Raw genomic sequence first — 23,028 nt, forward strand, 5'->3', positions numbered from 1 at the left:
GGGAGGCTGAGGCAGGTGGATCACCTGAGGTCAGCAGTTTGAGATCAGCCTGGCCAACACGGTGAAACCCAGTCCCTACTAAAAATACAAAAAATTAGCTTGGCATGGAGGCGCACACCTGTAGTCCCAGCTACTCAGGAGGCTGAGGCAGGGGAATCACTCGAACCTGGGAGGCGGAGTTTGCAGTGAGCTGAGATCGCGCCATTGCACTCCAGCCTGGATGACAAGAGCAAAACTCCATCTTAGAAAAAAAAAAAAAAAATCATAATTACTATTAATTGGTGGAAGGGTGTACAATGGTGATATTGTAATTTTGTCTTTTGAAAAGTCCTTACTTTTCAAGCAGGACATGGTAGTGATACAGGAGTGAAGAAGAAGTTACTTAGGCAGACAGTGAGGGTAAGGGAGCCCTCATTAAGGTTTTCCTTTTTTTTTTTTCAGATGGGGTCTCGGTCTGCCACCCAGGCTGGAGTGCAGTGGCACAATCTCGGCTCACTGCAAGCTCCGTCTCCCGGGTTCACGCCACTCTCCTGCCTCAGCCTCCCCAGTAGCTGGGACTACAGGCGCCCACCACCACGCCCGGCTAATTTTTTTTTGTATTTTAGTAGAGATGGGGTTTCACCGTGTTAGCCAGGATGGAGGTTTTCCTTTTAATGAAAAGCAGCCTCAAATCATTTTCCTTTCTAACAAACAGCAGCCTGTAAAATGGAACTGCAGACACAGATGCTGGCAGTTATGTCAATCATGTTCAAGATAGAGGCTCCATCTTCCCTTCTCTTTGTCAGCCACATGTACAGTACAGTAAGGAGCAGACAAGATAGCACCAGCCAAGGGGACAGAAAGTTCCTTTGCATAATAAGATCAGGGTGGGGTGACCACCCTTCCTGTGCACTGTGGAAACATCATACCTGATCGAACCAATCTGTGAGCCCTATGTAAATCAGACACCGCCTCCTCAAAACTGACTGAAAAATCCAGCACATCTGCTGCCTGCCAGTCTTTTCCTCTTGGAAGTCCCCTCTCTCTTGCTAGAGACAGAGCTGTTTTCCTTTCTCTTACTTTTGCCTATTAAACCTCTGCTCAACTCTTGTGTGTCTGTGTCCTAAATTTTCCTGGTGCAAGATGACAAACCCCAGTTCCCCAGGCAATGCAGCTGCTTCAGTAGCCTGTGCCTGTAGCCCCAGCTACTTGGGAGGTTGAGGTGGGAGGATTACTTGACCAGGAATTTGAGACCAGCCTGGGCAACATAGTGAGACTCCATTTCAAAAAAAATTTTTTTTTTTTTTAGAGATTAATGCTGAAATATTTACCTATGAAAAATATGGCAGCTTGGCTGGGCGCAGTGGCTCACGCCTGTAACCCCAGCACTTTGGGAGGCTGAGGAGGGCAGATCACCTGAGGTCAGGAGTTCAAGACTAGCCTGGCCAACATGGCAAAACTCCGCCTCTACTAAAAATACAAAATTAGCTGGGCATGGTGGCACCTGCATGTATTCCTAGCTACTCTGGAGGGTGAGATATGAGAATCGCTTGAACCTGGAAGGCAGAGGTTGTAGTGAGCTAAGGTCGCACCACTGTACTCCAGTCTGGGAAACAGTGAGACTCTGTCTTAAAAAAACAAAAACAGGTCAGGCGCGGTGGCTCACACCTGTAATCCCAGCACTTTGGGAGGCCGAGGCAGGCGGATCACAAGGTCAGGAGATCCAGACTATCCTGGTTAACACGGTGAAAGCTCGTCTCTACCAAAAAATAAAAAAAATTAGCCAGGCACGGTGGTGGGCGCCTGTAGTCCCAGCTACTTGGGAGGCTGAGGCAGGAGAATGGCGTGAACCCAGTAGGCAGAGCTTGCAGTGAGCTGAGATCGCGCCACTGCACTCCAGCCTGGGCGACAGAGCGAGACACCCTCTCAAAAAACAAAACAAAACAAAACAAAAACAAAAACCAAATAACACAAAAAATAACAAACATTCTATTTCAGGAGCTCCACGCACATTCTTTACAATATTTGAAACTAGTTATTAAAGTAATACACGCACATATTAAAGAAGCATTTTTTATTTCTTTCTTCATTTGAGACAGTGTCTCACTCTGTCACCCAGACTGGAGTGCAGTGGCACCATCTCAGCTCACTGCAACCTCCACCTCCTTAGTTCAAGCAATTCTCCTGCCGTAGCCTCCTGAGTAGCTGGGATTATAGGCATGCACCACCACACCTGGCTAATTTTTGTGTTTTTAGTAGAGATGGGGTTTCACCATGTTGGTCAGGCTGGTCTGGAACTCCTGGCCTCAAGTGATCAGCCTGCCTCGGCCTCCCAAAGTGCTGGAATTACAGGACTTTGTTCCTTATGGATTACAGGACTTTGTTCCTTATTATACAAAGTCTTTGTCCCCTTTTCCGGTGGCTGCCTACATGGGTGTGCCTTATTTATTCAACTTGTTCCTAATGAGGGGCACTTAGGTTGTTTTCTACTCCCTGCAATTACCAACAATGCTGCCGTGAATAACCTGTTTAACAACTTTCCGTTAATCAAACATTGGAGTCTCACAATGACCCTCTAAGGTTATTTACCCAGGAGGAAACAGGCAAGGAGAGGTGCAGGTACTTGCTGGTGTTCCAACAGGTGGTGTGTCTTGGAGGAGCTGGCCCAGGCAGGCTAGTGCCAGGGCCTTTTTTTTTTTTTTTCTGAAACAGGGTCTCAACTCTTTTGCCCAGGCTGGAGTGCAGTGGTTCGATCATGGTTTAGCACAGCCTCAGCCTCGCAAATGGCTGGCATCACCACACTCAACTAATTTTTTTTGTGTCTGTACTTTTTGTAGAGATGGGGTCTTGCCATGTTACCCAGGCTAGTCTTGAACTCCTGAGCTAAGCAATCCTCCCACCTCAGCCTTCCAAAGTACTAGCATTATAGTTGTGAACCACCATGCCCAGCCCACAGCGTTACTCTTTTTGTTTCTGTTCTTTGCTTTTTTTTTTTGGGACGGAGTCTTGCTCTGTCCCCTAGGCTGCCATGCAGCGGTGTGATCTCGGCTACCGCAGCCTCAACCTCCCAGGTTCAAGCATTTCTCCTACCTCCAAGTAAATGGACCTACAGGAGTGTGCCACCACTCCCAGCTAATTTTTGTGATTTTAGTAGAGACGGGGTTTCACCACGTTGGCCACGCTGGTCTCAAACTGCTGACCTCAGGTCATCCCCCCGCCTCGGCCTCCCAAAGTGCTGGGATTACATTTGTGAGCCACCGTGACCAGCCCAGAGCCTCACTCTTGACCACCGTGCTGTGCTGCCTCCATTCCAAGTGCAAAGGAGTGAAATGCTGGCTTAAAGAGCAGATGTGGTTTAAACTGAAATGTTATTGACAAATTGTCCTCCAGTGATATTCCAACAATTCAAGGTCCCCAAAACACGTAAGTGTCTCTTTCCTTATTTGTTTGTAAAACAGGCCAGGCACGGTGGCTCACGCCTGTAATCCCAGCACTTTGAGAGGCTGAGGTCAGGAGGCAGGTGGATCACCTGAGGTCAGGAGTTTGAGATCAGCCTGGCCAACATCCTGAAACCATCTCTACTAGAAACATAAACATTAGCCTGGTGTGGTGGCGTGTGCCTGTAATCCCAGCTGCTGGTGAGGCTGGGGTAGGAGAATCGCTTGAACCTGGGAGGTGGAGGTTGCAGTGAGCCAGAAAAAAAAAAAAAAGAAAGAAAAAATTAGCTGGGTAGGGTAATCCCAGCTACTCTGGAGGCTGAGGTAGGAGAATCACTTGAACCTGGGAGGCAGAGGTTGCACTGAGCTGAGATTGCGCCATTGCACTCCAGCCTGGGCGACAGAGAAGGACTCTGTCTCAAAATTAAATAAATAAATAAGTACATAAACTGTCAAAAATAAAAAAGAAAACCCTGAAATTAAAAAAAATTAACAAAAAATAAAAATAAAAAGTAAAAAAAAAAAATAATAATAATTAAAAAAAAAAAAAAATTAAAGTGTTCACCTTATATTCCCAGAGATTCTGGGGGGGCTTCACGCCTAATGCTTTGACACGTTCTAGCTCCATGAGGATGGCTCTCCTGTGGCTGCTGTTTTCTATGGTATAGGGCGTCTTGGAAAATTCTTCCTCTGTCAAAGTTAAAAGCAACCTGTAGAGGGGCAGGAGGAGATTTATTTTGCGATTATATACTGGAAGCAAACTCTACACTCAGAGTTCCATCTTACTAATATAAATATTGTAGGCTTGAGGTATGGTGAGACATTTCACATTTAACAACATCAATAGCAGCAAATAATTGAATGCTTACTATTTACCAGTGACAATCTATAAATACTTTCATAAGTCATCACTGATCCATATAACAATTATTCAGGGTAGTGGCATTATGCTGCTTTTGTAGATGAGAAAACTCGCTTTGGCTGGGTGCAGTGGCTCATGCCTATAATCCCAGCTCTTTGGGAGGCTGAGGCAGGCAGATCACTTGAAATCAGGTGTTTAACACCAGCCCAGCCAACATGGTGAAACCACGTCTCTACTAAAAGTACAAAAATTAGCGTGCACCTGTAATCCCAGCTACTTGGGAGGCTGAGGCATGAGAATTGCCTGAACCTGGGAGGCAGAGGTTGCAGTGAGCTAAGATCTCGTCACTGCCCTCCAGCCTCCAGCCCAGGCAACAGAGTGAGACTCCATCTCAAAAAAAAAAAAAAAAAAGGAAAACTCACTTAGAGAAATAAGGTGACTTTCCCAAGGCACTCCTAGGTCTGTTTTGTTCCTAAGCCTTTGATCTTTCAGTTATACGCTCTGACCTCTCACATATTACTCTATTTTTATTTATTTATTTATTTTTATATATTACTCTATTTTTAAAACTGTGTGTATGTATAGGAAAAATTAGAAGGAAATCCAATAAAACATTACAACATTAAGAATAGTTCGCACTTTGGGAGGCCGAGGCGGGCGGATCACGAGGTCAGGAGATCAAGACCATCCTGGCTAACACGGTGAAACCCCGTCTCTACTGAAAATACAAATTAGCCAGGTGTAGTGGCAGGCGCCTATAGTCCCAGCTACTCGGGAGGCCGAGGCAGAAGAATGGCGTGAACCCGGGAGGCGGAGCTTGCAGTGAGCCGAGATCACACTGTTGCACTCCAGCCTGGGTGACAGAGCAAGACTCTGCCTCAAAAAAAAAAAAAAAAAAAAATAGTTCTTAGATGGGCACAGTGGCTCACACCTATAATCCCAGTACTTTGGTAGGCTGAGGCAGAAGAATCACTTGAGCCCAGGAGTTTGAGACCAGCCTGGGCAACACAGTGAGACCCTGTCTCTCCAAAAAAATTAGCCAGGCATGGTGGCATGCACCTGTCGTTTTAATTACTTGGGAGGCTGAGACAAGAGGATTGCTTGAGCCCAGGACTTTGAGGCTGTAGTGAGCTATGATACTGCTACTGCACTCTAGCCTTGGTGACAGAAAGAGACTCTGTCTCTTGAAGAAAAAAGAGTAGTTGTTTTAAGGTAGGGATTTAATTTAATAAAAATAATTGGAGATCCCATATCTGCTTTCCTCATCAGAAAACACAAATTCTGGCTGGGGGCGGTGGCTCATGCCTGTAATCCAGCACTTTGGGAGGCTGAGGCGGGTAGATCATCTGAGGTCAGGAGTTTGAGACCAGCCTGGCCAACGTGGTGAAACCTCGTCTCTACTAAAAATACAAATTAGGCGGGTGTGGTGGCGTGCGCCTGTAATCCCAGCTACTCAGGAGGCTGAAGCAGGAGAATCACTTGAACCCAGGAGGTGAAGGTTGCAGTGAGCCAAGATCACGCCACTGCACTCCAGCCTGGGCAACAAGAGTGAAACTGTCTCAAAAAAATAAAAATAAAATTAAAAAAAAAAACACACAAGAAAACACAAATTCCCCTCCACAGTGATTCATCATTAAAAACATCACTGTAAGCTGGCCGGAGAGCTATTAACAGGCATATGCAACTACTGGTTGAGTGGTGTAAATTGATCGTCCTTTTATGGGTAATTTGGTGATGCTTATTAAATTTGTACAGATTTACTATCTTTGGCCCAGCAATTCCAGTTCCAGGAATTTGTCCTCTAGAAAGCTATGTAAAAATACATTGTACTAACTAGGTAGAGAAATTTTTATACCATAATTTTGCGGGAGGTGAATTTCTATATAAAGCTAATTAAAGTAGGAGCATGCCATTTCCTCAAAACAGAGTCAGTCAAGTGCTGAAAACTGAGTGGAGAGGAGAGAAAAAGTCACTGGAGTAGGAGGGGTGGCAGTCAGGCAGCCAGGCAGTGGGTGAAGTGGGTGTCTGAAACAAATGAATCAGGGAGAGAGGCTGCTCTTATCACTGTGTGATGTTATACGTAACACCCTTAGGGGGTGGATATAGATGTAAATATATATATACATGTATACATACAAACACACGTCTGTTTAGTACAATCATATTTTCAGTTTAAATTAAAAAAACACATTTATATCTGTGTAAGTACTGAAACATCTGGAAAGGTGTCTAGCAAGATAAATTGTTTTCTGAAGAGTAGGATTACAAGAGTATGTCACTTTCAATATCACATAGTTCTTTATTATTTTTTTAAAAATAAAAATATATATTTGCCAGGTGTGGTGGCTCACACGTGTAATCCTAGCACTTTGGGAGGCCGAGGTGGGTGGATCACCAGAGGTCAGGAGTTTCAGACCAGCCTGGTCAACATGGCAAAACCCCATCTCTACTAAAAATACAAAAATTAGCCACGCATGATGGCAGGCGCCTATAATCCTAGCTACTCGGGAAGCTGAGGCAGGAGGATCACCCAAAACTGGGAGGTGCAGGTTGCAGTGAGCTGAGATCGCTGCCACTGCACTCCAGCCTGGGAGACAGAGTAAGACTCCATCTCAAAATAAATAAATAAATAAATAAATAAATATATATTAATGTGGTGTTATATATTGGCTTTCGTCCATAGTTCCCGGCTCATAGCTGCTGTATCCCTTATTCCAATCTGTGTTAGAATGTTGGAGGCCTAGCACGGTGGCTCACGCCTGTAATTCCAGCACTTTGGGAGGCCAAGGCGGGTGGATCACCTGAGGTCAGTAGTTCAACACCAGCCTGGTCAACATGGTAAAATCCCATCTCTACTAAAAATACAAAAATTAGCCGGGCGTGGTGGCAGGCACTTGCAGTGCCAGCTACTCGGGAGGCTGAGGCAGGAGAATCGCTTGAACCCAGGAGGCGGAGGTTGCAGTGAGCCAGGATCATACCACTACACTCCAGCCTGAAGGACAGAGCGAGACTCCATCTTAAAAAAAAAAAAAAAAAAAAAAAAGTTGGGCATGTCAGGCCTCAGTGCAGGCATCTGACCTCCTGCTCTCCTTTCACTCTAATCTTTTCCTACCTTTCTGATTGTGGGTCTTAAGAATCTTCCATGAGGAGGGTGCGGGGGCTCATGCCTATAATCACAACATTTTGGGAAGCTCAGGCGGGTGGATTGTTTGAGTCCAGGAGTTCAAGATCAGACTGGGAGACATGGCAAAACCCTGTCTCTATTAAAAATACAAAAATTAGCTGGGCATGATGGCATGTGCCTGCAGTCCCAGCTACTTGGGAGGCTGAGGTAGGACTCCTTGAGCCCTAAACACAGAGATTGCAGTGAGTTGAGGTTGTGCCACTGCACTCCAGCCTGGGCTACAGAGTGAGACCCTGTCTGAAAAAACAAAAACAAAAACACAATACTCCGGGGGACAGGATTCAGTGAGCTTCTGGATAGCTGAGCATGTGAGGTTCCTGGAGGGGAGTGCACCCGTGGAGAGCATGGAAGCTCTGTGCCCCTTCCCCCATACCTTGCCCTAAGTGTCTCTTTATCTATATCTTTTGCAATATCCTTTATAATAAACCAGTGAAAGTACGTGTTTCCTTGAGTTCTGTGAGCTGCTCCAGCAAATTAATTGAACTCAAAGAGGGAATCATGGGAACCCCAACTTGAAGCTGGTGGGTCAGAAATTCTGGAAGCCTGGATTTGTGACTAGAATTAGTCAGGGGCAGTCTTGGGGACAGAGCCCTCACCCTGTGGGATCTCACACTATCTCTGGGTAGACAGTGTGGGAACTGAATTAGAGGACATCCAGCTGGTGTCTCCTGCTGGGTGTGTGCGGGAGAACCCCCAAAAGTCTTCTGTGTTGATTCTTGTGATTAGAGAGAATTTTTCCTTACACAATTTGATAATCTGGAAGCAACAAAGAAATTTAAATGTCATGGACATTAAACGGTGTAGCTGCTGTGCAAAATAGTTTGACAGTTAAACATAGAGTCTGAATAGAGTTACCATATGACTCAGTCATTCCACTCCAAGACAGTATTGAAAATACATGTTCATGCAAGAATCTGCACATGAACGATCATAGCATCATTATTCATAATAGCCAAAAAATGGAATCAGCCCAAATGTCCATCAACCAATGAATGGATAAACAAAATACGGTATACTCTTACAGTAGAATTATTATTCAGCCATAAAACGGAATGAAGTACTGATACATGTTATGTCACGGGTAAACCTTCAAAAAGATTATGCTAAGTGAAAAAGCCAGACACAAAATACCACGCATTGTATGAATCCATTTATATCAAACGTCCAGAATAGACAAATCCATAAAGACAGAAAGTAGAATGTTGTTTGCCAGGGGCTGGGGGTTGGGGAGAAATGAGGATTGACTGAAGGGTAAAAGCTTTCTTTTAGGGTGATGAAAATGTTCTAAAACCAGCTGTGGTGATAATCACACTATTTGTGAACACATTAAAAACCATGGATTGTGCACTTCAAACGTGTGAATTTTATGTAGATTACATCTCTCTCTCTCTCTTTTTGAGAAGGAGTCTTGCCTTGTTGCCTAGGCTGGAGTGCAGTGGCATGATCTTGGCTCACTGTAACCTCCACCTCTTGGGTTCAAGTGATTCTCCTGTCTCAGCCTCCCGAATAGATGGGATTACAAGGTGTGCACTACCAAGCCTGGCCAATTTTTTTTTTTGTATTTTTAGTAGAGATGGGGTTTCATCATATTGGTCAGGCTGGTCTGGAACTCCTGACCTCAAATGATCGATCCGCCTCGGCCTCCCAAAGTGCTGGGATACAGGTGTGAGCCACCGCGCCTGGCCTGGATTATATCTCAAGAAAGCTGTTTTCTAAAATGTCCATGGTGTGTCAGAAGACTTTGCTCCTCACCTTCCATTTACTCGTTCAGATAAAAACCTTTCCCTGTAAAGAGATGCCCAAGGGCCCAGCTGCTCCAGCCAGAGGACAACTTCTTCCGCCGTCCATTTGGCCACAGCCTTGTGGACCAGGAGGTCGTGTTCAGATTCCCTGCTGCTCCAGTGATAGACGAGCAGGACCACCTGGGGAAAAGTGAGAGGGACTTTAAACCATGGAGAGGCAGAGATGCCAGTTTCTAAATATGTGGGTGGGAGGTGGGGAAAGGAAGAGGCTGAGCTCACAGGGAATGACGCGGAGCCCGTACACAGAAGCAGGGCAACAAAAGCAGGGCAACGCCACGGCCACAGAGAACTGGGGACCACAGCTCTCCTCGGGTGCCTCTCTCTGCTGATTGCGTGGCAGTGAGGGCACAGAGGCGAGAACAGGACTTATCTCAGGCACCTGGGAGCAGGTGGTGCCTTGACTCCATCAACTTGCTCAACATAACTGACTTGTGCCTTTTCTACTGGAAAAACATTTAGATTTTTTATGCACAGAACTTTAAAAGAAAATAGTCTCCACATTGGAAGTTAGTAAACTGGTGGGTTCTTAAGACTGTATTACCAAGGAGGTCCAGGCATGGTGGCTCATGCCTATAATCCCAGCACTTGAGGAGTCTGAGGCGGGCGGATCACTTGAGGTCAGGAGTTCCAGACCAGCCTGGCCAACATGGTGAAACCCCATCTCTACTAATCACACAAAAACTAGCCTCTTGTAGTGGCGCATGCCTGTAATCCCAGCTACTTGGGAAGCTGAGGCAGAAGAATCACTTGAACCTGGGAGGTGGAGGTGGCGGTGAGCCGAGATCATGCCACCGCACTCTAGCCTAGGCAACAGGGCAAGACTTCATCTCAAAAAAAAAAAAAAAAAAGAGCAAGAGATATAATCCACATAAAATTCACACATTTGAAGTGCACAATCCATGGTTTTTAATGTGTTCACAAATATGTGTAATCATCACCACAGCTGGTTTTAGTTCATTTTCACCACCCTAAAAGAAAGTTTTTACCTAGATCGCACCACTGCACTCCAGCCTGGGCGACAGAGCAAGAGTCCGTCTCAAAAACAAAACAAAACAAAAAAAGATTGTATTACCAAGGCAGACACGGTCTTGAATTCCAGTTCTACCACCTTTCTCCATTTACTAGGTACTATGATCTGATCTATCTGAGTAAGCAACATTCCTGAGGAAATCATAGAATCCAGCAGATTTCAATGTACATAGTAAATTACATGGAGTCACATCATCAATTATTTCAGTGATTTCAACAGAACTGACTTCAGTGGAAATCAGGGGTCGGGGGGTGAGGTGTGGGGAGGCACAGAGGAACACAGTGATCAACTTACTGCCACTCCAGTTAAAGCTGTGAGCACACCGGAAAAGAATCCCCCTCCCCTCTGCTGATTCGCTCGGCCTGTGTTAGGAGCTAAAGGAATCTGATCATTCCCATATTTCTGAAAGGCTGCAAGACTTTGGACTATGTCATTATTCTGCTGAATGTCTTCAAATCTCAGTCTAATGGCATCAGGAAATAACTTTTCAATGGCATCCCTATGGAGAATAGAAAAAAAAAATTAAGACAGTTGTTTGACTAAATATCATGTTTAGAGGCCAAAAAAGCCCTGATAGTCAACATCTAATAATATATAGCTACCCTAGGAGAACTGACAAGAAATGTATTATAGTCCTGTGGGTAAAAGCAAAAAATTTGAAATAATCTATTAGGTTGTTTACCATTACTTTCTCCTTTTGTTTTTTTGAGACGGAGTCTTACTCTGTCGCCCAGGCTGGAGTGCAATGGCGTGATCTTGGCTCACCGGTGCACACCACCATACCCGGATAATTTTTTTTTTGTATTTTTAGTAGAGATAGGGTTTCACTATGTTGCCCAGGCTGGTATTGAACTCCTGAGCTCAGGCAATCTGCCCACCTCGGCCTCCCAAAGTGCTAAGATTAGAGGCATGAGCCACTGCACCCAGCCTACCATTACTTTCAATGGTAAAAACCGCAATTACTTGTGCACCAACCTGATGATATACATTTACTACTAGGTAAAAGGCTAAATGAAATATGGTATATTCATACAATGAAGTATCACAATTTTAAATGCATTTGCTGGATCACTAAATGTGTCAAGGTGGAGAAATTTAAGACGTACATAATTGATTTAAAATAGTAAACTGCAGAACCATGCAGAGAGCACATCAATGATGTGAGAAAATACTTGCATTTTCTATTGGCACTTTTTTTTTTTTTTTGAGACAAGAGTCTTGCTCTGTCACCCAGGCTGGAGTGTAATGTCATGATCTCAGCTTACCGCAACCTCCGTGTCCTTCAAGTGATTCTCATGTCTCAGCCTCCTGAGTAGCTGGGATTATGGGCATGCGCCATTACACCAGGCTAATTTTTGTATTTCTGGTCATGTTGGCTAGGCTGGTCTTGAATTCCTGGCCTCATGAGATCCGCCTGCCTCGGCCCTCCCAAGGTACTGGGATTACAGGCATGAGCCACCGCACCCAGCCTGGCACATGTATGTTTAGAAGTATTTTTAAGCTGGGCGTGGTGGCTCACGCCTGTAATCCCAGCACTTTGGGAGGCTGAGGTGGACAGATCACTTAAGGTCAGGAGTTCCAGACCAGCCTGGCCAACATGGTAAAACCCTGTTTCTACTAAAAATACAAAAATCAACCGGGTGTGGTGGTGGGCGCCTGTAATCCCAGCTACTTGGGAGGCTGAGGCAGGAGAATCGCTTGAACCTGGGAGGAGGAGGTTGCAGTGAGCTGAGATCGCACCATTGCACTCCAGCCTGGGCAACAAAGCGAGACTCTGTCTCTAAAAAGAGTATTTTTAAAAATCTGAGGCTGGGTGTAGTGGCTCACGCCTGTAATCTCAGCACTGTGGGATGCTGAGGCAGGAGGTTCACTCGAGCTCAGCAGTTGGAGACCAGCCTGGGCAACATAATGAGACCTGATCGCTACTAAAAAGTTAAAAAAAAGTATTTAAAAAAATCTGAACAAAAGCACAACTAAGTCACAACTGAAATTATTCTAAGGAAAAAGGAAAGGATTCTAAGATGGGAAAATAAGGAGTCAAAAGGATCTTTAGTTTTATCAGTAATTTTCCAATATTTTAAAAAGAGGCTGGGCGCGGGGGCTCATGCCTGTAATCCCAGCACTTTGGGAGGCTGAGGCGGGTGGATCACCTGAGGTCGAGAGTATGAGACCAGCCTGACCAACATGGAGAAACTCTGTCTCTACGAAAAATACAAAATTAGCCAGGCATGGTGGCACATGCCTGTAATCCCAGCTACTTGGGAGGCTGAGGCAGGAGAATCGCTTGAACCTGGGAGGCGGAGGTTGCGGTGAGCCGAGATTGTGCCAATGCACTCCAGCCCGGGCAACAAGGGTGAAACTCCATCTTAAAAAAGAAAATTTTAGCTGGGCATTTGGCCAGGCACAGTGGCTCACGCCTGTAATCCCAGCACTTTGGGAGGCCAAGACGGGCGGATCACTAAAGGTCAGGAGTTCGAGACCAGCTTGGCCAAAATTGTGAAACCCCGTCTCTACTGAAAATACAAACATTCACCAGGCGCGGTGGCTCACGACTATAATCCCAGCACTTTGGGAGGTCAAGGTGGGCGGATCATCTGAGGTAAGGAGTTTTGAGACTAGCCTCATCAACATGGGGAAACCCCGTCTCTACTAAAAATACAAAATTAGCCAGGCGTGGTGGCAGTTGCCTGTAATCCCAGCTATTAGGGAAGCTGAGGCAGGAGAAAACTGCTTGAACCCCAGAGGGAGAGGTTGTGGTAAGTCGAGATCATGCCATTGCACTCCAGCCTAGGAAACAAGAGTGAAACTCCGTCTCAAACAACAAAAAACAAACAAAAAAACCCAAAAATTAGCTGGGCGTGGTAGCAGGCTCCTGTAATCCCAGCTACTCCAGAGGCTGAGGCAGGAGAATCACTTGAACCTAGGAGGTGGAGGTTGCAGTGAGCCAAGGTCGCACCACTGCACTCCAGCCTGAGCGACAGAGTGAGACTTTGTCTCAAAGAATATAAACAATGAATATATGTATGTGTGTGTATATATATGTATCTTATGTTATTAAAATCAGTTTATAAGAAGGGAAAAAAGCAAAATTCAGTAATAAGACCAACTGTTAGCTTAAATTGTAGGGCTCTTTTTAAATGTTCAGTTATACACAAAGAACCCTCCTTTAATTTAAGATTAAATTTAACCTTCAGCTAAATCAAGACTGACAGGTAAGAGCAAAGTGTAAACACATCTTTTGTGAAAAAGAAAAGGTTGGGTTCATGGAACTTTCTAGTACTCTGTTGAAATCAAGAAGGGCACACACATTGTTAGACAATAGAAGAGGGGAAGAGGATTTAAGCCTCAGAGCCTTCACAGGTACATTATGAGCCAAAGAAGCAGAAAATAACAAGCTATCTGAAAGGTGGCTTTGGCACTGTGATGCTACACATGAGAAACTCTATTAATGTGATAACTGGAACTGGGGTTATCTAAAGGTTATTAAAATCAGCAACAAACCAGTTATTCACAATTATACAGTTATACCATTTTCTTTCTTTCTTTCTTTTTTTTTGAGACAGGGTCTTGCTCTGTTGCCCAGGCTGGAGTGTAGTGGTGTGAGCTCACTGCAGCCTTGACCTCCCAGGCTCAAGCAATCCTCCCACCTCAGCCACTGGCATAGCTGGGACTATAGGCATGTACCACCACACCTGGCTAATTTTTAAAACTTTCTGTAGAGATAAGGACTCACTGTGTTGCCCAGGCTGCTTCTAAATTCCTGGTGTCAAGCAATGTTCCTACCTCAGCCTCTGAAAGTGTTGGGATTACAGGCGTGAGCCACTGGTCTGGCCTTTATATGACAGGATTACCAGCAACGGTCTGCTAACCAGACTTTCTTTCCTTCATTCATAATAAATAATTTAAAAAGTCATGGTCACCTATGAGGAAGATAATCTGGATTTCCAGTTCCTTGAGCTCCCTGACTCATATTCCAGAAGATCCACTCATATTCCAGAAGATCCACCCCCAAGGAGGTGGGCTCCAAGTGTGCAACCTTTCAAACACTGCTGTTCCTGTTAACAGAAAGCCCATTGGCTGGACATGGTGGCTCACACCTGTAATCCCAGCACTTTGGGAGGCTGAAGTGGGAGGATCACTTGAGGTCAGGAGTTTGAGACCAGCCTGGGCAACATAGCGAGACTCCATCTCTGTTAAAAAAAAAAAAAAAAAAGCAAGAGAGAAACCACATTTTATGGGCTGTTTGTGCTACCAATACAGGCTGAACATTACCTGAGGAGAATATTGACTTTGGGGAAACCTTCCCATTTTTCTCTGCATTCTGGACATTCTGTTTTCTTTGAAGATGCCCACCATAAAGCAAGGCAGTGACGGCAGAAGCTGTGCCCACAGTTCAAGGTGGTGGGGTTAACCAGGATGTCGTAGCAGCAGTGGCAAGAAAATTCACTAACAGAAATCTGAGGGCCGGTGCTTTTGAGAGGTTCGTCTCTCTCAAGGTCCATTGTGTTCACATAGCTTTTCTGAGGTTCCTCCATCTTTTAGCAAATTCTGGGTTCCAGAGACATAAAAAATTTCAGACGTAGAAAACTGCTGCAAAACATCATTAATCTAGAAAAAAAAAACAGAGACAAAAATAAGGCAAATAGTAGTTGTTTGAAGAGCAGTTAATATAAAAGTATTGACATTCTATTGAAGCGCTAATTTTTTTTTTTTTTTTTTGAGACACAGTCTTGCTCTCTGGCCCAGGATGGAGTGCAGTGGCGTGATCTCGGCTCACTGCAACCTCCACCTCCCAGGTTCAAGCAATTCTCCTGCCTCAGCCTCCCCAGTAGCTGGGACTACAGGTGCAAGCCACCATACCCAGCTAACTTTTTAGCAGAGACGGGGTTTCACCGTGTTAGCCAAGATGGTCTCGATCTCCTGACCTCACGATCTGCCTGCCTTGGCCTCCCAAAGTGCTGAGATTACAGGCATGAGCCACTGTGCCCGGCCTGATTTTTTTTTTTTTTTGGTGGGTGTGGGGGAGGCTTTCTGATAAAGACCAGAAAACCTTCTAGACAAATTGTAAAGGAGTTGTAATACTAAAGCTCTAATTTTTATTAATTAATTTATTCATTCTCAACAAGGCTGGAGTCCAGTGGCGCAATCACAGCTCACTGCCGCCTCGACTTCCCAGGCTCAGGTGATCCTCCACCTCACCCTCCTGAGTAGCTGGGACTACAGGTGTGCACTACTATGCCCGGGTAATTTTTTGTATTTTTAGTAGAGATGCAGTTTCACCACATTGCCCAGGCTGGAGCTCTAATTTTTTAAAGTGACAAATTTGATTTATTAAAATCCACATACCATAAACCACATAATCAGCATTCAATTTCTTTCTGGCCTATTTGTTATACTTTTCAAAAGTAGTAAAGCAAAATAATATGTGTAGTGGAAGGTTCCATAGACTCGAAGGATGTGGGCAGAGATTTCTGGATCATTCTCCTTCACTAACTTCCTTAGAAAATGAAATTTCCCTGATCTCAGTGTTCTCAATTAAATTTCCTTTTTTTTTTTTTGAGACGAAGTCTCACTCTGTCAGCCAGGCTGGAGTGCGGTGGTGCGATCTTGGCTCACGTCAACCTCTGCCTGCCAGGTTCAAGCAATTCTGCCTTGGCCTCCCAAGTAGCTGGGATTACAGGTGCGTGCCATTGGGCCCAGCTAATTTTTGTATTTTTAGTAGAGATGGGTTTTCGCCATGTTGGCCAGGCTGGTCTTGAACTCCTGACCTCAGGTGATCCACCCTCTTCAGCCTCCCAAAGTGCTGGGATTACAGGTATGAGCCACCACATCTGGCTTTAATTTTTGTATTTTTAGTAGAGGCGGGTTTTCACCATGTTGGCCAGGCTGGTCTCGAACTCCTGAACTCGAGTGATCTGCCAGTCTTGGCCTATCAAAGTGCTGCGATTACAGGTGTGAGCTACTATGCCTGGCCTCAATTAAATTCCCAAAGACCTTTCCAGGTCTATGACTTTAAATAAACCAGCTTCTTGGCCTAGTAAAATGTCTGGGGTTGGTAACAACAGATATGCTTCCTGTAAATAACACTTCTTGTGCACACAAATCTGCCTTCTCATTAGGCAATCATTATTTTATAAACATTTGACTTCAGAGGCTCTAATGCGAGCAATTCCAAGAAGTGAATGAAGCCTCATTTTCTAGCTGTGCCAGGCCAAATCTGCCATGGCTCAATATACCCTTTCCCTCCAAATCAACCCAAAAATGCATCTCATGCCCTCTGGATCCAGCCAGCTTGGTGCCACAGAAATGCTAATATTACTAATAAGCAAATGACAAAAGGTAAGCAAATGACAAAGGACCATTCTCTTCTTGTTTTCATCTGGGTTTTAGGAGATATTTTTAAAAATTTTTTTAAATTGAGAAGTAGTATGACACAGATCTTGGAGTTAGACTCTTAACTCCCCCAAGTCACTAGCTCTGTGACTCTGCAGAAGTTACTCAAGCTCTCTGATCAAGTTTCCTCAACTGTGAAATGGTGGTCACAGTACACAAACCATCAAGATTTCTTGTGAGGATTAGAGACAGTGAAGGAAAGTGGCTCAGAATTTGTATGGTGTAAATACGCGCTATAGAAATGATTATTCATACTATTTCTGGTGAGTTTCTCAATCTTGCTACTGTGAAGGAAAAGACTGAAAATTGCTCTCCGCCGCCCACACTGGCCATGCAGGGAAGGGCTCACGCTTCATGCTCTGGAGGCACAGTGGTTAGGAACACAGGTCCCACGGCTGGGCTGCCTGGGTTCTCACCCCACCTCTGCCATTTACCAGCGGTGAGGCTCAGCTTGCTCACCATATAGATGAGGGACAATGACAGCACTTAACAATAGTGGGAGTTTTGCAGCATTAAAGAGAATTCGAGTCAAGTGCCTAGTACAGAGCCTGGCACATGGTAAGTCTACCATAAATGGTAACAATTCACTTGATTTTTATTTTATTTTAGTGATAGAGTTTCGCTCTTTTTGCCCAGGCTGGAGTGCAATAGCACAACCTGAGCTCACTGCAATCTCCACCTCCTGGGGTTCAAGCGATTCTCCTGCCTCAGCCTCCTAAGTAGCTGGGATTATAGGCAGGCACCACCACATCTGGCTAATTTTGTATTTTTAGTCGAGATGGGGTTTCACCATGTTGGTCAGGTTGGTCTTGAACTCCTGACCTCAGGCAATCTGCCTGCGTCAGCCTCCCAAAATGCTGGGATTACAGGCGTGAGCCACCATGTCCGGCCTCTATAGTATACTTTTTTTTTTTTTTTGAGATGGAGTCTCACTCTGTCGCCCAGGCTGGAGTGCAGTGGCGCGATCTCCACTCACTGCAAGCTCCGCCTCCTGGGTTCACACCCTCCTGCACCAGCAATAATGCTGGTTATTAATTATTAACTAATTAATAATTAAAGGCCTCTTTGAGAAGGCCTCCAGCTCCTAAGGATGTTTACAGTTGTTCTCTGCACATATGGCTAGCTCTCAGCAGCAGGCTGCAGGCGTTAGAAGCAGCTCTCAGCTACTCTTCTCTTCACTGTTTTCTCCATCTCGAAGGCTCCAAAGACAAGGGGGTAGGGGCAGGATTGCAGGTAGGAGAATCATTCTATTCCTACCCCTGGTGCTCCATTCATATGGATACACTTGTGTTTAGGAAATCATAACTGTTATTTACCCAGTTTAGTTGATCTTAGCCAAAAGGGCGAGAAGCAGTAATTACTTAGTTCAAAAACGAATGGGAAGAATGACTGGGTTTGGAAAAATCTACAAAACAGCAAACAAACAAGTTTAAAACCATAGACTGAACACCATAGAACTGAAGAGGACAGCAAAACCTCAGGAGTTCCCACAGGCACTGAGTCACTCTGAAGAGCTAAGGTTTCTGAATAAAAAGTTGGGTCTTCAGCTGGTGTCTGGAGAGATGCCTCGGGAAGTCTGAATTCTGTGCCACGTTTGCGTTTGTGTATGGTACGTCCATGTTTCTAGAAGGCAGTCTATAGGGTTTATTAGGCTCTCAGAAGGGGCCAACTCCCAGAGGCGGTTAAGAGCTACTGCTGATCTACTGGGATAAGAGGGTGTTAATGTGCGACACACTTCTGCCTCTTGCAGTGGTTATAAGGAAGCAGGTGAGCCTCACCACGGTGACGCACCATTATTAACATCATCATCCATCTTCCGTGTCCTGGAACAGCCTCACCACCAGTAGCCTCTGCCCTACCAGGGCAACACCTGGCCTGTAGGGAGGCTTTCCTTCACCTGGTGTTTTTTCTCCCTTTTCTAAGTTAAATGAGGTGCCAGCATTTACAAAAAAAAATCTGATATGACATAAAAATCTAGATTCCTGGCTTCTCTTGAAAAAAAACAAAAACAAAAACCCAGAGATCTGGCAATACTGGAATCGCATCACGCATGACAAGATCAGCTCAAGCGGAGGAACTCAGCAGCCGTGCCAGCGTCAGCTTGCTACACTCCTCTCCCACCTGTCCATTTCAGTTCTGTTACCTGCCTGACCCCTGAGCTTTCATCCCCTGTCCCATAATGTGATGCCTTCTTCCAAGTGTACTAATGGGTATATATGGTTGTTTCTAGGCAGCTTGGCTTTAGGCTAGTTAGCTTTTGGAGTTCTGTCAGCTTCGAGCTTTCCTCTCTCTCTTCTTCTTCTTCTTCTTTTTTTTTTTTGGAGCTAGGTCTCACTCTGTTGCCCAGGCTGGAATGCAGTGGTGAGATCATGGCTCACTGTAGCCTCGACCTCCCCAGGCTCAGGTGATCCTCCTGCCTCAGCCTCCTATGTAGCCTGGACTACAGGTGTGTGCCACCACACCTGGCTAATTTTTTGCAGAGATGGGATTTTGCCATGTTGCCCAGGCTGATCTCGAACTCCTAAACTCAAGCAATCTGCCTACCGCGACCTCCCAAAATGCTGGGGTTACAGGTTTGAGTCACTGTGCCTGACCAGAGCTTTCCTCTCTCTTGATTTCACGTTAGGTCGTTACTTATCATTGTTGGCACAACTGACAGGAAACCAATATCATAATCTCTGAGGATCTGGACAATTCCAAGATATATAATCAACATGACCTTCTCTATGTTTTCCTGAAGACATGCCTAACTGACAAAGTATAATTATCTTTAAATCCCTAAAAGAAAAGGAAAGACTGGGAACACACACAATCTCCCAATGATGCATGTAACTAAAGAACTTGTTTCTGGCCTGGCGTGGTGGCTCACGCCTGTAATCCTAGCACTTTAGGAGGCTCTGTCTACCAAAATGGAGGTGGGCGGATCACCTGAGGTTAGGAATTCGAGACAAGCCTGGTCAACGTGGTGAAACTCCGTCTCTACCAAAAATACAAAAATTAGCCGGGCATGGTGGTGCACGACTGTAATCCCAGCTACTCAGGAGGTTGAGGCAGGAGAATCATTTGCACCCGGGACGTGGAGGATGCAGTGAGACTCAAGATTGCACCACTGCACTCCAGCCTGGGTGACACAGCGAGACTCTGTCTGAAAAAAAAAAAAAGAACTTATTTCTTAGTTCTGGGATGAACGTGGCTATTCTTCCCCGGACTTTGGGAGGCTGAGGCGGGTGGATTGCTTGATTCCAGGAGTTGGAGACCAGCCTGCCAGCCTGGGCAACATGGTGAAACCCGGTCTCTACAAAGGAACTTGTTTTTCTGAGTTGGTGAATTTGAATGATCATCTATGGATCTATCCAGAGGGCTATTCTCCAGGAGGCAGTGGCACCCTGTTTGCTTCTTTAGTTGTCCAATTAACACTTAGGAAAGTCAATTAATACAATCATTCTTACTGCGTTTATTAAAGCGAAATTATTAATTCTGAGTTTAAGAATTTTTCTTTTTTTTTTTTCTTTTTGAGACAAGCCTTACTCTGTTGCCCAAGCTAGAGTGCAGTGGTGCAATCTCGGCTCACTGCAACCTCCCCCTCCTGGATTCAAGCAATTCTCATGCCTCAGCCTCCTGAGTAGCTGGGATTACAGGCGCCCAGCACCACGCCTGGCTAATTTTTGTATTTTTAATAGAGATGGGGTTTTGCCACGTTGGCCAGACTGGTTTCAAACTCCTGACCTCACGTGATCCACCCATCTTGGCCTCCCAAAGTGTTGGGATTACAGGCGTGAGCCACTGCACCCAGGCTAAGAATTTTTATACCCTTACTTATAAAGATCTTGTGATGTAATGATTGTTAACTCTTTAGAAATTGTAATCTTTATCTAGAATCACAGGGGAAATAAAAAAAGAAATCGTAATTTTTAAACCACTTGGTTCAGCAGTATATGATCATGGTTGCACCCCTTCACTCAACATACATTTATTATGACCATTGTATATGGCTAATATTTTAAGAATGATCCTTTTAAGGGCTATTTTATTGGAAGTCCAGCCTGAAAAATATGATTTCAATCATTTCTTCTTTTTTAGAGACAGGGTCTCACTCTGTTGCCCAGGCTGGAGGGCAATGGTGCAATCATGGATCACTGTAGGCTTGAACTTTCGGGCTCCAGTGATCCTTCCACCTCAGCCTCCCAAGTAGCTGGGACCACAGGCATGTGCCACCACACCCAGCTAATTAAAATTTTTTTTGTACAGACAGGGTCTTGTTAAGTTGTCCATGATGGTCTCAAGTTCCTGGGCTCAAGCAATCATCTGGTCTCGGCTTCCCAAAGGGCTGGGATTATGGCATGAGCCCAGCTGACCTCAAATGTTTCTCAGCAAGAAGGTTCAGTGTAAGAATAGAAAGATTTTGGCTTCCATGGGCCTCTGGTTAGGCTAAATTCTCTCGTTATATATTAACTGACAATAGATGACTTCTTTACTTCGCAATGATTGCCTGTATTTATCACCTTATTTTTCCGGGGTACAAACTGAAAAAAAATCAAAGAGAGAAATTAAACTTCTCTAGCAGCAGGGAAAACACAGCATTGGAAATAAAATACATTGCAGGAAAAAAAAATGACTTTTTTTTTTTTCTGAGATGGAGTCTTGCTCTGTCACCCAGGCTGGAATGCAGTGGCACAATTTTGGCTCACCTCAACCTCTGCCTCCTGTGTTCAAGCGATTCTCCTGCCTCAGCCTCCCGAGTAGCTGGGATTACAAGCACGCGCCACCATGCCTGGCTAAATTTTTCATAGACGGGGTTTCACCATGTTGGCCAGGCTGGTCTCAAACTCCTGACCTCAGGCGATCTGCCTGCCGTGGCCTCTCAAAGTGCTGGGATTTACAGGCGTGAGCCATTGCACCCCGTGACAATTATTAATATTTACTGAGCCCTTATAATATTAAGGGCATAACAATCATATGGAATAAGCATTACTACCATGTTCATTTTACAGATGAGAAAATGGAGTTCTAACTAGTAAAGGGCAGAGCCATGTTTTAAATCATGGTCTGGTCCCTGGTTGGAAACCAGGTGGAAACACCAAAAGAAAAAAAAAATCATGGTCTGACTTAAAGCCTGTGTTCCTAATACGCCATTATCCTGATAAAGTAATCAATAACGGTTATTAGTTCAAAGGACTGATTTACTCCTTTATCATCTAGGCCACATCATAGAGATGCTACTGCATAGCTGAGAAAAACAAACTAGCATTTGACCACACAGCATTTTGGAACACGAACTCTAGCTGGTAGCTGTTAGGGTGACTATGCAGAGACATTTACAATAGAAATAGGGGTAGGAATGGGTGGGGGTGGGGGGAAAAGAAAGAGAGATCAGATTGTTACTGTGTCTGTGTAGAAAGAGATAGACATAGGAGACTCCATTTTGTTCTGTACTAAGAAAAATTCATCTGCCTTGAGATGCTGTTAATCTATATAACCTTACCCCCAACCCCGTGCTCTCTGAAACACGTGCTGTGTCAACCCCAGGGTTAAATGGATTAAGGGCGGTGCAAGATGTGCTTTGTTAAACAGATGCTTGAAGGCAGCATGCTCCTTCAGAGTCATCACCACTCCCTAATCTCAAGTACCCAGGGACACAAACACTGCGGAAGCCCGCAGGGACCTCTGCCCAGGAAAGCCAGGTATTGTCCAAGGTTTCTCCCTATGTGATAGTCTGAAATATGGCCTCTTGGGAAGGGAAAGACCTGACAGTCCCCCAGCCCGACACCCGTAAAGGGTCTGTGCTGAGAAGGATTAGCATAAGAGGAAGGCATGCCTCTTTGCAGTTGAGCCAAGAGGAAGGCATCTGTCTCCTGCCCGTCCCTGGGCAATGGAATGTCTCGGTATAAAACCCGATTGTATGTTCCATCTACTGAGATAGGGGAAAACCGCCTTAGGGCTGGAGGTGGGACATGCAGGCAACAATACTGCTCTGTAAGGCATTGAGATGTTTATGTGTATGCATATCTAAAGCACAGCATTTAATTCTTTACCTTGTCTATGATGCAGAGAGCTTTGTTCACATGTTTATCTGCTGACCTTCTCTCCACTATTATCCTATGACCCTGCCACATCCCCCTCTCTGAGAAACACCCAAGAATGATCAATAAATACTAAGGAAACTCAGAGGCTGGCGGGATCCTCCATATGCTGAACGCTGGTCCCCTGGGCCCCCTTATTTCTTTCTCTATACTTTGTGTCTTTTTCTTTTCCAAGCCTCTCGTTCCACCTAACGAGAAACACCCACAGGTGTGGAGGGGCAACCCACCCCTTCATGGGGGAAACCGCTATTTCTGACACTC

At 45.0% G+C, this 23,028-nt stretch overlaps 1 protein-coding gene and 1 non-coding gene across 10 annotated transcripts in view; both read right to left on the minus strand.

Moving 5' to 3' along the window:
* BFAR (bifunctional apoptosis regulator) overlaps positions 1-23,028 on the minus strand; it is a 36,410-nt gene that overhangs the window by 10,048 nt on the left and 3,334 nt on the right. The window contains exons 2-7 of one of the 9 annotated variants that reach the window (XM_055365805.2): positions 21,190-21,210; positions 14,567-14,902; positions 10,589-10,793; positions 9,215-9,384; positions 3,982-4,126; positions 167-241 (exon numbers count right to left, since the gene is read on the minus strand). In XM_055365805.2, coding sequence (XP_055221780.1) covers positions 167-241; positions 3,982-4,126; positions 9,215-9,384; positions 10,589-10,793; positions 14,567-14,829 — 858 coding nt within the window. In that variant the 5' untranslated portion in view covers positions 14,830-14,902; positions 21,190-21,210. Of the gene's footprint in view, positions 1-166; positions 242-3,981; positions 4,127-9,214; positions 9,385-10,588; positions 10,794-14,214; positions 14,903-21,042; positions 21,211-23,028 lie in introns of those variants that run through there. The other 8 variants (XM_055365806.2, XM_055365804.2, XM_055365809.2 and 5 more) reach the window with 8 other exon arrangements.
* LOC129527839 (U7 small nuclear RNA) lies at positions 15,317-15,378 on the minus strand. Its single transcript, XR_008672938.1, has one exon. It is a non-coding gene; the product is annotated as a U7 small nuclear RNA (small nuclear RNA).

The sequence above is a fragment of the Gorilla gorilla genome, chromosome 18 (genome assembly GCF_029281585.2).
Source record: "Gorilla gorilla gorilla isolate KB3781 chromosome 18, NHGRI_mGorGor1-v2.1_pri, whole genome shotgun sequence".
NCBI classification, from domain to species: Eukaryota; Metazoa; Chordata; class Mammalia; order Primates; family Hominidae; genus Gorilla; species Gorilla gorilla.